At 44.7% G+C, this 13,582-nt stretch overlaps 1 protein-coding gene across 1 annotated transcript; it reads left to right on the top strand.

Moving 5' to 3' along the window:
• Positions 1–2,178: 2,178 nt before the first annotated feature.
• Positions 2,179–4,922, top strand: KCNF1 (potassium voltage-gated channel modifier subfamily F member 1). Its single transcript, XM_069805800.1, has one exon. The coding sequence runs from the start codon at positions 3,092–3,094 to the stop codon at positions 4,553–4,555; it is 1,464 nt and encodes a 487-aa protein (XP_069661901.1). The 5' UTR covers positions 2,179–3,091; the 3' UTR covers positions 4,556–4,922.
• Positions 4,923–13,582: the final 8,660 nt, after the last annotated feature.

Below are 13,582 nucleotides of genomic sequence, written 5' to 3'. Positions count from 1 at the left end.
ATAAAGCACAAGGATTTTAGAAGCGGCACTAAGTAAAGTCTTTATAAGGACTGATCTGCCATTTCAAAAATAGTTTCTTCCCAACCTTCCGAGAATGTGCTGAGATTTATCATTTGAGAGGGGTTGATTTCACCTTTAAGACTAAACAATGTACATACTAAACCCATGTGCCTATTTTGTAGGTGTTTGTTCTGTAAAATTACGGAGGGAGAAAAGCCTTTTTGGAAATGAAGGTGGTGATGTCTGTATCCATCATGCTGGACCATACATTGATTTCTTATCATTACCTGGAGAAAAGCCAAAAGGTCACTGCAATGAATCATTGATCAAAGCGAGTAGGTGTCGGAGATGGTTAAATCTGAGGATTTAAACCCAAAGAACTCGTTTCCCTATGCTGATGCAAGCCTGACAACATGTTAAACCTAACTTTCCCACTTTGTTTTGCAAGAACTGGTAGTCAGTAATCCCGTCTGCATTTTCCCCTGTGCAAGCATGTCACTGCTATTGACATCTTAAAATTTATTGTGCTAAAATTAAGCTAAACCATTAATGTTAGTGGGCAAAGAAGTCCCAAGGTGGGTAAATATTTATTGCTGAACCCACGAAACCTAGGGTTTTTCCAGATCTCCAAGGTATGTTGCTTGTCCCAAGAAGTTTGCAAGTCTCAGTAACCTTATATGTGCCTGCAAAAAAATTCAAGGGACATCTTGTATTACACCCACATTGTGCAGTACCCTCAGGAACATGTGAGGGTGACACTGGCCTCCAGAGATTAACAGTGTGACTCAGGTGTAGACTAATAGATATTACTCTTTTCCTGGGACTGTCACTTGAATAAGGCAACCAGCCCCTGCAGTTACTGTTCCTTGCCCTCCATACTGTTCTGCAGCGAGGATATGAGTGACACAGCCCAGGCATTTGAAGAAGATTATGAAGCTATGGTTCATGCACAGCTTATTCCTCTCTGTAAGACTAGGTGTTACATTTACTTGGTGACTATAACCAGAGCAGCAAGAACCCACTTCCCTTGGCTTCAGCTTTTGCATTATAAATTTGTGCATGGATGTATGTGACACACAAAGAGAAAGGACTGTGTTCCTCTGTTTCATGGCTTTCATGCAAGTCTTCCTCTATTACAAATTCACCTCTTTCCTCTCATATTTTCACTCTGCTCAATCATGCAAGAGCTCAGGGACAAGGAAGGTCATTGGAAGGTCTGGGAAGGGGCTGGATCAGATTTTAACTCATGGCTTGTGCACCCCCAAGTGTCATGAGCTATCTCTAAGGGGTATTCATAAGGTATGTGAGCCTATGTGCATGCTCCATGTCAAGATGAGGTCTGGTGCACAACCTTTTACTAATCCCCCAAAGGTTTCCATCAAGGAAGTGGAAATGGAGCACAGTGTACTTGCCAGGGTCCCCCTTGCTGGGTGACACAAACACGAGGACAGCGGGCACATCACAGCTCTCACCTTTCTCCCAGGATGGACACAAGCCTAGAGAAGAAAATTGCCAGTTGGATTTGCCCCTCTCTATTCCCCTTCACTTAGAAGCTTTTCAGAAGCCAGTAAATTGGAAAAGATAAACCCTGCCAGTATAGATCATTCTACTGTGGCCAGAAACAGCTAACTTATTAACTGTGGGTTTTGCTGGATCAGAGCCCTCAGGACCCATTAAAATGAACTGTATAGTCAGATTTAAGAATTTAAGAGCACAGAGGTAGGCCTTCCTGCATGTAAGGGTCCAGAGAACAAATGCCCATCACATCCTGGAATTTGAAGAAAACAAAAGTTAAACAGAAATGCTTGTTATTCTACTTGTTAAGTGCTGGATGTAGTACAAAGCACTACTGCTGGTAAGTAGCATTCACTGAGAAATCATCCTAGATGTAAACTACTGAAACTGTCATCAGGGTCAGTTGACTGCAGATCAAGAAAACATGGCTAAAACTGAGGACACAGAGCTTTGGGAAATGTGCACAGAGTGCAGGGAAAGTTTTGCTCCACAGCTGCAACAGAAAATTCATTGTCTCTGCTTGGTTCTCAATGACACCAGTACAAATCTACAGTAACTCAATGTCGTGAAAGAGAATTACTCTAGACTTAATCCAGTCCCGCTGAGAGCATGATTACTGTCGTGCATTTATTCCAAACCACAGTAGCTTTTCCTCTGGCTTCTGACTCGGAGGAATGTTTGGGTGTCTTTCTGCAGCTCTGAATGACTTTATACACGATTATGCTTTGTATTTGATTTAAAAAAAAAGTTTTTAAAAATCGTTAAAGTGCATGGCGGTATAAGAAACACTTTACTTTACAGCTAGGCAGGTGTATAAATAGCTGAGCTGTGTTTTCTGCGTAGCTGGTGCTTTGCTGGGTTTCACCAGAAGAGGGTAGAGTTTGGAAAGGACTCCTCGCAGCCTGGGCTCCCTATTGTGTTGGGAAACAGCAAAGGGAAAACAAGCACAAGTTTCTCCTCTGCACGCTTGCACCGACTGACTGTGTGCAAGAGTCAGAAGATAAACTCTGGAAGACCTTAAAGTAAAAAGAAAACGGAAAGAGAAACAAAATTCAAAAGCAGCTTTCTAGGGAAATCTGTGGAATCGAAGAGAGAAACCGCAACAGTTTTTTCTGTGGGCTCACCCTGCTGATTGTCTCTCTGAGAACTGTCACTCACTGCACGTTGCATTAATAAGAGCACAGGATTTATTTCTCTGCCGTGACTTCCAACCTGTGAATAAATATCACTTTTAGAGACAGAATGGGACCTGAAAAGACTCTCGAGCACTGAAGAGAGGGGTGAGTTTTATTAAATGGTTTCTTCTCTTTCATATCTGCTGGAGCTTTCTAACATCCTGCTTGCAGGCACAACAGCCCGATGACTTGTCTTTTCCCTGCAGCTTGTTGCATACCTCACGAGGCTTTCCTGACCGCAGGTTTATTTCTGTAACCTTTCCCACCACGACTCTGGTCAGTTTGGTAACATTTGTAATAGAGCTGACTCGGTGCTGATTTGCTTTCGTGAGAAATTAAAACCACAAGGCTTTGTAACCAAACAATAGGCTAAAAATCAAATAAAATCCAATACAATTAAAATGGCAGGTGACTCTAGGTTTCCAGATGTGGACACTGACGGATCAGAAAAAAATGAAGAAGCGGAGATTGTAGTCAATGTCGGTGGGGTAAGGCAGGTGTTCTACGGAGGTAACCTGAATCAATACCCAGAAACACGGCTGGCAGAGCTGATCAACTGTTTATCAGGGGGATATGATAGCATATTCTCCCTTTGTGATGACTACGATCCTGGAAAGAGAGAGTTTTACTTTGACAGAGATCCAGATGCTTTCAAATGTATTATTGACGTGTACTACTTTGGAGAAATTCACATGAAGAAAGGAATATGTCCCATATGTTTCAAGAATGAAATGGAATTTTGGAAAGTAGATCTGAAATTTTTGGATGACTGCTGCAAAACTCATCTAAGTGAAAAGAAGGAAGAACTGGAAGAAATAGCCCGAAGGGTGCAACTGATTTTGGATGACTTGGGAGTTGATGCCTCAGAAAGTCGCTGGAAAAAGTGCCAAAAATACATCTGGAAATTTCTGGAGAAGCCAGAGTCATCTTACCCAGCTCGAGTGATCACTGTTCTGTCCTTTCTGTTTATTTTGATCTCCTCCATCGTGATGTGTGTGGGGACCATCCCAGACCTGCAGGTTGTAGATGCGGAGGGGAACCGTATGGAGCACCCAACCCTGGACAGCATAGAGACAGCCTGTATAGGCTGGTTTACTGTGGAGTATGTGCTGAGGCTAATCTCCTCTCCCAACAAACTCCACTTTGCGCTGTCTTTCATGAACATTGTCGATGTGCTAGCAATACTTCCTTTCTATGTCAGCCTGACCTTGACCCACTTGGGAGCCAAGCTCATGGAGCTGAGCAACGTCCAGCAGGCTGTCCAGGCGCTGCGCATCATGAGGATTGCGAGGATTTTCAAGCTTGCACGGCACTCCTCGGGGCTCCAGACTCTAACGTACGCCCTGAAGCGCAGCTTTAAGGAGCTTGGGCTGCTCCTCATGTACTTAGCTGTTGGAATCTTTGTCTTTTCTGCCCTGGGTTATACCATGGAGCAAAGTCACCCTGAAACTTTATTTAAAAGCATCCCTCAGTCATTTTGGTGGGCAATCATTACCATGACCACGGTTGGATATGGAGACATATACCCTAAAACAACTCTAGGAAAACTGAATGCTGCCATCAGTTTTCTTTGTGGGGTGATAGCAATTGCCCTTCCCATCCATCCCATCATTAACAACTTTGTCAGGTATTATAACAAACAGAGAGTTTTAGAAACAGCTGCCAAGCATGAATTGGAGCTGATGGAGCTAAACTCAGCCGAGGGTAAAGCCGCAAGCTCCAAAAGTGAACTAGAGGATCTTGCGAGGGAAGGCAAGCAGGGTCCTTTTTACAGCAGCCGGCTAAAAGTCTCCCACAGTGACACTTTTATTCATCTCCTGTCAGAAGAGAAACACTATAGGACCAGGCTTCAAAGCTGCAAATAAACTGTGAGCTGTTGTCAGCGCTGAGCTATAGATCAGGACAACCTGACAATCAACTATTGAAAAGACTCACGGGATCTGTCAGAGTTGGGAGGGAGCACTGCTTTGCTTTTCCAACGTGAATATAAATTAACCCCATGGTATCTCTGTCAACAGTTGGTAAGACTTTGCCGTTATTACCCAAAATAAAATAGCAGGACTCCACTGAGATCAGACTGCTTATAATGAGTGCATTCCGACAAAAACCATTTGTAACCATTTCAGAGACTGAAAAGTCTTTCCTGATCGGTAAATGTTCGATAAATTGAATGTGCAGCATTGCCACATCAGAATTCTGTACCTGTGACAATAAAGAGCAGCATCGCACAGATTTGTGTCTTCCAGGCTGTCTTCAATGCCTTTGCAGCTAGGAGAACTGCTTCTTAAAAAATTAAAGCAGCCTTTCACTCATATTAGATTCAGGTTTACAGCAAAACGTTATGAGCAGTTTTAGCCTAGAGATACTGGAAGTATGAGCATATACCATATGCAGAGTATTAAAGTCAATGAATGGTTTTGGTTTTGTAAAATGTAATCTGGGGCCAACTATTTGGATAGGTATCTGTTCCTTTTTCCAGAAAAAATATAATTTTCAATGGGACATGAAGCTATTTTTGGAGCAGAGATATAGAACAGAATTAATGTATTTTAAGGAGCAAATTAAAAAAAAAAATTTCTTCTAGCTTTTAATTACAACATAATAATTTATATATGCAGGAATCTTTCAGGAAGTGTTTATAATCAAGTAATTTTTGAAACTGTAAGTTAACACATAGCATTTTTAATTCAATATTAAAGCAAGAGAAGTTCATAGGGGAGTTAGATTGATTACTTCTAAATAAGAAACTTTAACTCTTTGAAAGTAAGTGTAGAGAAAGTTTCAGTAAAAATAGTATAATCTCCAATTGATTTATGGTAAAAATATCTATCTGAATGAACATATTACTAGGTTATTTTTTTAAAAAAAAGCACATCCCACCCCTACAATAACTGCTTGGTTTTGTAAATGTCAGTTTACAGAAGTAGTAGGCACTAATCAGTATCTTATTCATTAATCAGCATATTAATCAACACCAGTGTGTAGCTATTATCCTTTCCAAAAGTACGTGCTGTCTATGTGAGCATTACTTTGGCTCGCATAATGACTGCAATATGTGGGTCTGGTCTCTACCAGAGAAATCCCTTGAAACTAGAAGTTACGCCAGCTGAAAGCAGAGGGGAGAACTGGCACACAGATGTATTTACATATGTTAAAAGTAGGATCCCAAATGATTAAAGGGCTAGAGTAGCTGTCCTTATTTTTTCCCTTTTGTGCTGAGCAGCCCCTTGCCCAGATGAAACACAGCAGCACGGGCCATGATCTGTCCCCAGGCACCTTGTGCCCAAGACCCCCACGCAGGTCCTTGGGACTCTTTTCCTGGGACGTGGGCAAGCGATGGGGCTGTGGCTTCCACCCCACAGGAGCAGCGACTGGATGGGCACAGAGCTGAGGGGTGGGCTCTGTGCTCTCTCTTGGCACCTCGTTTGCCCCTGGCAAAGGGGTATGTGTCTGCTGGTAGGAAGAGCCCTGTCCTGCCAGGAGCAGGGAGCAGCAGTGGTGTGTAGAGGTGAGGCAGGTGTGAGGAGATGGGCAGCTGCTCCCTCTGTCTGTGGGTCTCCTGACACAGAAATCAAGCCCCAGCTCCCACAGGCTGAAGCCCTTTCCCAGCACTACCCCTCACACCCCAAGTTGCCCACCCCAGGGACACCTACACTGTATCCCCATGCCCCCGCCCCGTGCTAGACCTACTGTCCTCTTCCACAACCCCGTTACCATGTCCTGCCTTACATACCCCCATCAGGTAAGATAATTCAAAGCAACCTCTAAACCTTTCTGTACCAGAATCCTTCTGCCAGCCTTTGTCCCATATTCTTTCCCGCCTAAGGCCAACAGCCCATCCAAGTGACCTCCTCAGCCCAAGCATCCCTTCACCCCCATCCTCCCCTCTGCATCCCAGGTCCGAGCTCTCAGCCTCTAGACCTGTTCTGTCAATCCTTCTTGTCTGCTGAGACCTGTTCCTTGCTTGCCACCAGTCTCAGCTCTGGTCCCACTGGCTGCGTGGCCAGAACCGTAGCGGGCTCTCACCAAAGGGACAGGATCATGCCCCTTGCACTGCTGAGGACTTCCAGAACACAACTATGGGCTGTGGCCAGCAAAAATCAACTCGGGTGGGATGCTGAGGGTGGGAGAAGAGCAAAAGTAACAAAGCTGTGCCAGTTCCAGACATATGCCTTACCTATCAGCGGGGATATTAAATGTTCCTGACGTCCCTCATGACATGCAGAGGGTGGCTGAGGGTGAATTAAGTTAGCAAAAGAGCTTTCCTGAATGAGGAAATCACTGTATAAATGCTAAGTAATACGGTTAGCACCACATGTACTAAATCCTCACTGCTGCGCTTTGCAATTTATTTAACAAGACATTAAATAAAAATAAGCCTCTTTTATCAGAAATAATTTTATGGGCTAATCTCTCCAATGAGTTATGCTTTTGAGCACAGGGGTCTGTCTATGCTATGTCAGTATGGAAAGAGCTTTGAGACAACCTTGGTGCCACTCCAGCCAAGGCTGGGCTCAAGCCAGGCTCCATGTGGTTTGCTGCACTAGGGACCGTATTTGTTAGATTTGTTGCTGTGAGTTATATGTTCTTAAAAGGCTGTGGATGGGCAGGATGGATCCCTGCCTGTTTGCCTTGCTGGAGGTGTGGGAACCCTGCAGGAGCAAGGGGAGACGTGGGCAGCGATGGAGAGACAGAGCAGCCTGGCAGCCTGCAGCACATGGCGGGACTGGAGAGGAGCAGGGGGGCCTTACACAGCTACAACCCTGATGGTAGAAAGCAAGAGGCTTTCTGGGGCCTCAGGAGAAACACCTCCCACAGACCAAGAAACTACCATAAACCACTGGCTTTGATATCAGGGCTGGAGGGAAGGCTGTGCCCCTTAAGGGATGGAGTGAGCTAGGGAATGTTTATTTTCAATTTTTTTTATACTCTGCACAACCCAGAAGAGCTGATTTTCCTTTATTACAAGTTAATCTAAAAAAAGAAGAAGACTTAAAAGACTGGAAGGCTGAGGGGTGGAAGGGGAGTGTTTAGTGCAGTCTCTTTGCAGAGAAAAAGTGACACCAACCAAAGACTCTGACTGAGTTGAGGTCCCCCGCTCTTAGACACAGGACTTTTTCAAGTCCAAAGCTAGGACAGGCCCTGAAGTCTTTTCAAGGGGGAAACTGCACCATGCTTGGTGCAAGTCTTATTCCTGTGTTCTGGGTGAGGTGGGCACAGGCTGCACCCCTCCAACCCACCAGTGACTTCCCCACGTCCGGCTCTTCCCGAGCACTTTGTGGACACTTTGGCTGAGTTGGTAGAATTAAATTAATGAATGGGACGCATTCCCGGTGAGCCCATCTCCAGACTCACAGAAACAGCATCAGCCACTGCACTGAGCTTCCCCAATAACTGCAGCACATGGGAAGCCCTGTAACGCAACTGTCTCTTGGGGGAGCCCTGCCCCTGGTATTTAATACCCTTCACCTAGGAATCAGGACTGGAACGGCCTGAAAAAGTCCAAATGCAGAAAAAATCTGTATAAACCTCTTGGATCTCTCCTGATACCCCTGCTACTCAAATACTCCTCTTTGGACTCCCCGTTGTGTGGAGGAAATGGGTCACCCTTCTCATATGAAACTGAAAGCTCTGGGAAGAAAATGTAGTACTCTCTTCTATAGAAAACCCATTGAGCAGAATTATGGAGAAAAAAACAGAGCTACTAAAATTTTAGTTGACAACCCTTCTCATACAGAATCTCCTCAGTTCACTGTGCAGGAAATTTCAGAGCACAGTGAGTATGTCCAACTACCCTCCTGAGAAGTTATCCTGGAGGACATCTGCCCTATGCAGCCAGCCCTCGCTGCTTCTAGAAAACTTTGAATCTTTAATACATCCTGCAATGTACAGAGTTAAAACTTGAAGGGACCAACTTTTAGTTCCTAACATCAACTTCAGCTGTAAATTTGGGATTAGTCCAGGTTTGACGTCGAATAGCTGCCAGCAGAATCTGATTCAATAGCCTTAATTTAATAACTCACCCAAGGGTACATTGGTGGCAATTGCTAAGACTGTAGGTAAAATGAAGCCTGTTTCTATCTTCTTGGACACCATAAAAGGTAGAACTTAATAGAGTGGAAATTGCTTTTAGAAGTGTGGGAGATGGCTGCAGTAGGTAGTGACACACAGCATTAGTCTCGAGGAAGTGATAGGCATGTAACGTGTCAACTCATGCCACACTCTGGCTGGCATGTCACAGCCAACTTGGCTTTGGAGACAGCTTTGGGTTCAGGCAGAAACAACCATCTACAGCTAGGTTTTTCTGGCTGGACTGCCACACATATATGATTTGAAGACACTTTAAAAAAAAAAAATTAGAATTGTGGGAATGTGGTGCGCTGACCCTGGCTGGACACCAGGTGCCCACCAAAGCTGCTCTATCACTCCCCTCCTCAACTGGACAGGAGAGAGAAAACAACAAAAGGCTCGTGGGTCAAGATAAGGACAGGGAGAGATCACTCAGCAATTACCATCACGGGCGAAACAGACTTGACTTGGGGAAAATTAACTTAATTTGGTGCCAATCAACCAGAATAGGGTAATGAGAAATAAAAACAAATCTCAAAACACCTTCCCCCCACCCCTCCCTTCTTTCTGGGCACAGCTTCACTCCAGGATTCTCTACCTACCCCCTGCCTAGTGGCGCAGGGGGACAGGGATGGGGGTTACGACACACGTTCATCACACGTTGTCTCTGCTGCTCCTTCCTCCTCAGGGGCAGGACTCCTCACTCATCCCCTGCTCCAGCGGGCAGTCCCTCCCATGGGAAACACTCCTCCATGAACTTCTCCAATGTGGGTCCTTGCCACAGGCTGCAGTCCTTCAGGAGCACACTGCTCCAGTGTGGGTCCCCGTGGGGTCACCAGTCCTGCTAGTAAACCTGCTCCAGCGTGGGCTCCTCTCTCCATGGGGCCACAGGTCTTGCCAGGAGCCTGCTCCAGTGCGGGCTTCCCATGGGGTCACAGCCTCCTTCAGGTATCCCCCTGCTCCAGTGTGGGGTCCTTCCCAGGCTGCAGGTGGAGATCTGCTCCACTGTGGACCTCCTTGGGCTGCACGGGGACAGCCTGCCTCACCATGGTCTTCCCCATGGGCTGCAGGGGAATCTCTGCTCCGATACCTGGAGCACCTCCTCCCCCTCCTGCTTCACTGACCTGGGGGTCTGCAGGGCTGGGGCTCTCACATGTTCTCACTCCTCTCTCTGGCTGCCATTTCTGTGCTGCAGCAACGGTTTTTTCCCTTCTTAAATCTGTTCTCCCAGAGGTGCTACCACCATTGCTGATGGGCTCAGCCTTGGCCAGCGGCAGGTCCATCTTGTAGCTGGCTGACATTGCCTCTGTCAGACAAAGGGGAAGCTTCTAGCAGCTTCTTACAGAAGTCACCCTTGTAACCCTCCCGCTACCAAAACCTTGCCACACAAACTCAATACAGGGAAATACTAGAATACCACTATTGTGTGCTGTGATGTGTGCAGGAGAGTTGCCTCTTGCTGCAGGTATGGCACCTGCCACACAGGGTTAATTGAAATGTCCTCTCTGGTCTGTGCATGGATTGGGGGAACGTGAACATGTGGAGGCAGAGGCAGCAACTTTCAAACAGGAGAAGGGCCGAGGACAGTGCAGCACAGTCCATCTGACCCCATCTGAGCTAAAGGCACTCATTGCTAAGGTCCTTTTTGCAGCTGAAGCTAGCAGTGATGCTGTTTCAGTAACCCTTTAGGCAGTTTCCTTTTTGCCTAATGTGCTATTTGATTCTACCTAATAAAAACACTTAAGAGGAGAAACCAAGACCATGTTGTTTTCAGTCTGAGGTATTCTCTCACTCTATACTGATTTTTCAAATAACTACCCCAAACACTCACCTGAGACTGGATGAAAGAGTGACAAACAGGTGTTTGTCGAAACAGAACATTCAAGTGTCCATAAAAGTAAGGGTTAAGAGATATCAATGAACAATTAACCATACTGAAAGACACCCCCCCCCCCACAACCCTCTTCCAGACACATCTGGATTGCCAGATGTGCTAAAACAAATAGAACGGTGTCCCCTGTGAATTATGCTAGGCAGAAGTGCTTTCTCCCTCCTCCCTGTCAACACAGGCATCAGTCCTATAACCACTGACAAACGTCACAATTTCTTACTTACACAGGTAGGACCATTACCAGGCACACGCACAGGAGATCGCACTTGCTACCCAACCAGGTTTCTGAGGATCTGGCTTGCTGTCCATTCAAATATCACTGCATTTTTCCTAGACTGTCCATTCATGAATATCAACATTTCCTTCCACACCAGCTTTCAGGAGACACTTTCCCTTTGAGACAGATGATGTGAGGAATAAGTTCTGCACTGCCTGGTGTAAATCAACCTTCACCAAGAGTTGCAGCAACATAGCACTAGCGTGAAAGTCAACTCAAGGCAATGTATATTAAATTTACTTGCTTCAGCCGGAGATATCGCACTAAAACTGCAATTAGTTTCTCTTCCTGCAGTGAACCATATTCAGCTTCAATTCAGTGGGAGCTCTGCCTGCCTTAGGAGTGTTGGGGGGAATGATGCAGCCGAGTGAGCCAGGCTAATGCACAAGGCAGGCTCACGTAAATCTCTGAGAGGAAAATGAAGATGATAGAAAGGTCTGAGAGCTCCGGAAGAAGCCGTGCCATTTAATTGTTTCTTTTCTTGTTGCTTTCATATGTAGATGAGAAAGCTGCCAGCGTCTTAAGGCTGCTTTTTGTCTTCCCATGTAAGGGGAGCCTTGAATATCTTTTTAACATGCTGAGAGTCAAGTACTGTTAAATCATCCTGGTCAGTTAAAGATATACAATAGAAGCAGAAAGAAAGGGAAATCTTAAAAGGATGTCGCATGTCCTATGTTGTATATGCCTACAAAAATACTGTTATTTTCAGACCATCACTCTACTGATTTCAGTGAAAATGAAGCACCCAAAGGCAGACCCTAGTGCTTTGTTTTTTGGTTTAAGCACGGAATGTGATTCCTATTTTATAAGGAAGTAAGCTGTACACTCCGTAGCAGTTAAATGTCTTTAAAAATGAAAATTATCTCTATTCATTAGAGCCTGTGTTAGAGCTCACAAATCCTGTGTTAGAGTTCACAAAGTGGTGGAAACTCAGGTGAGCAATCACTGGACGAAGGCAGCAAATTGCTCTGCACTGCAAAAGGAAGTTTTAGAAAACCTTCTGGCAGCCTCAGCCTGCTTTGCTGTGCAGGAGACAAACTGCAGCTTCAATTACTATAACAGCATTACAGGGAAATTCTTTATCACTACGATGCACTCCACTGATCCCAAATAATGTTTCCAGTGCATTACAGTTATCAGCTTTGCAATGTCAGTGTTTTCTAGACTTACTAGCATAGTAAGATATGGCAATTTTACACAATACCCAGAATACGAAGTAGCTGTAGCTAGCTGTTGGTCAATGTTGGTTTTTTTATATATTATTTTTACAGCAAAAATGGTATACCACAAATATTCTTTGCCGTATTCACATAAATGATGTATTCATTGTCATACTTTGATTTTAACTTCTCATATCCCTGATGTCTCAGCTTGTCCATTATCAACCAGTGAAAAATTCACCCTTCTGTCTTAGTCTATGCCAGAATAACCACCATGAAATACTACATGCCATTTTGGTTTCTTCCCTTGTTCCATCAAGATTTACTCCATAATTGGACAGCTCTTGTCACTGGCGTATTTTTCTTTTCATTCAGCCTCATTTTTCATAGCTTAACTTCAGTCTATTACACTTCATTATTCTGTTTCAGAGAATGGAAATGATTCATATCCCTTGCTGGTTACACTCCTGACACACTTGCAGATGACTAGTGCATTCCTACTAGTTGCAGCTCTCTGCACTGTGTCAGTTCACTGGGGCAGGCTTAGAACATGCCTAGGAGAGAAAACACACTGGCTCAAGACTTCATTTGGACATGTTGGCCAACCACCCCCCAAAACCTCTCTATGCATCAAAAGAAAACTCTCTCTTATATGTGAAACACTCAAAAGAAGCAAGGTCCATGTGCAGCAGCCTGTCTGATTTAGATGAACATTTTTGCACGTTTAAATTCCCCTCTCTTCGAAAGGACTGAAACACTCTGAAACATTTTTCTGGAGATTGCTTTAAACGTGTGCTTGCATGCTTTGCTGATCAGAATGTGCTCACATTAAACCTTACATGGCAAGAAATGGATGTTTCTGAACTGCATCCAAGCAGGCACCAGCAATTTTCTGCTCACGGCCACCAATCAGGCATCAGCACAATGGGACCTTGATTGGTCCCTACAAGGGCTGCTGCAATATAAGTGAGAATGATTTTCGGTTCATGAATAACAGATAAAATGTCATCCTATTGCTTGAGAAGTTAAATATCTAGAAGACAGTCTGACCTTTGCATCCCCCCGACTTAGTCACTTTGTAGAAACATTACTAAATACAAATGTGTTTTGGTACATTATAAAAAAACTCCTAACTCCTTCACTATTTAGCAGGCAAAACTCAAGCAGAGAGGAGATAAAACCTGCATCCTCCCCTGGGCTTTTGCTTGGGAATGGCCACTGGCCAGCTGAACACCTCTTGCTTGTTTGCAGAGGAAGAAATTGTATCCTTGCCTGCCAGCAGGTCCTTCTATTTCTACTGGTTGTCACAGTAATAAATCAGTTGTTGCTGCAAAACACAGCTCCTATCCAACTTATGGGGAATCTGTAAACTCTCTGCAGCACAAATGTCAACCAATTGCTGGCCGGGCTTTCAGGCTGGAGTGGTTGTTTGCCAGTTAGTTATTTGCATTGGAACAGTAAATTCCATTTGCAAAAGCCTTTGCCATTTGGACCC

Source organism: Haliaeetus albicilla, chromosome 18, assembly GCF_947461875.1.
Source record: "Haliaeetus albicilla chromosome 18, bHalAlb1.1, whole genome shotgun sequence".
NCBI classification, from domain to species: Eukaryota; Metazoa; Chordata; class Aves; order Accipitriformes; family Accipitridae; genus Haliaeetus; species Haliaeetus albicilla.
Note: the sequence above shows the minus strand (reverse complement) of the source record. Positions and strands in the feature narration are given on the sequence as shown.

Excerpts from the sequence above, each read along its gene's own strand:
- KCNF1 (XM_069805800.1), top strand. The coding sequence starts at position 3,092 with ATGGCAGGTGACTCTAGGTTTCCAGATGTGGACACTGACGGATCAGAA.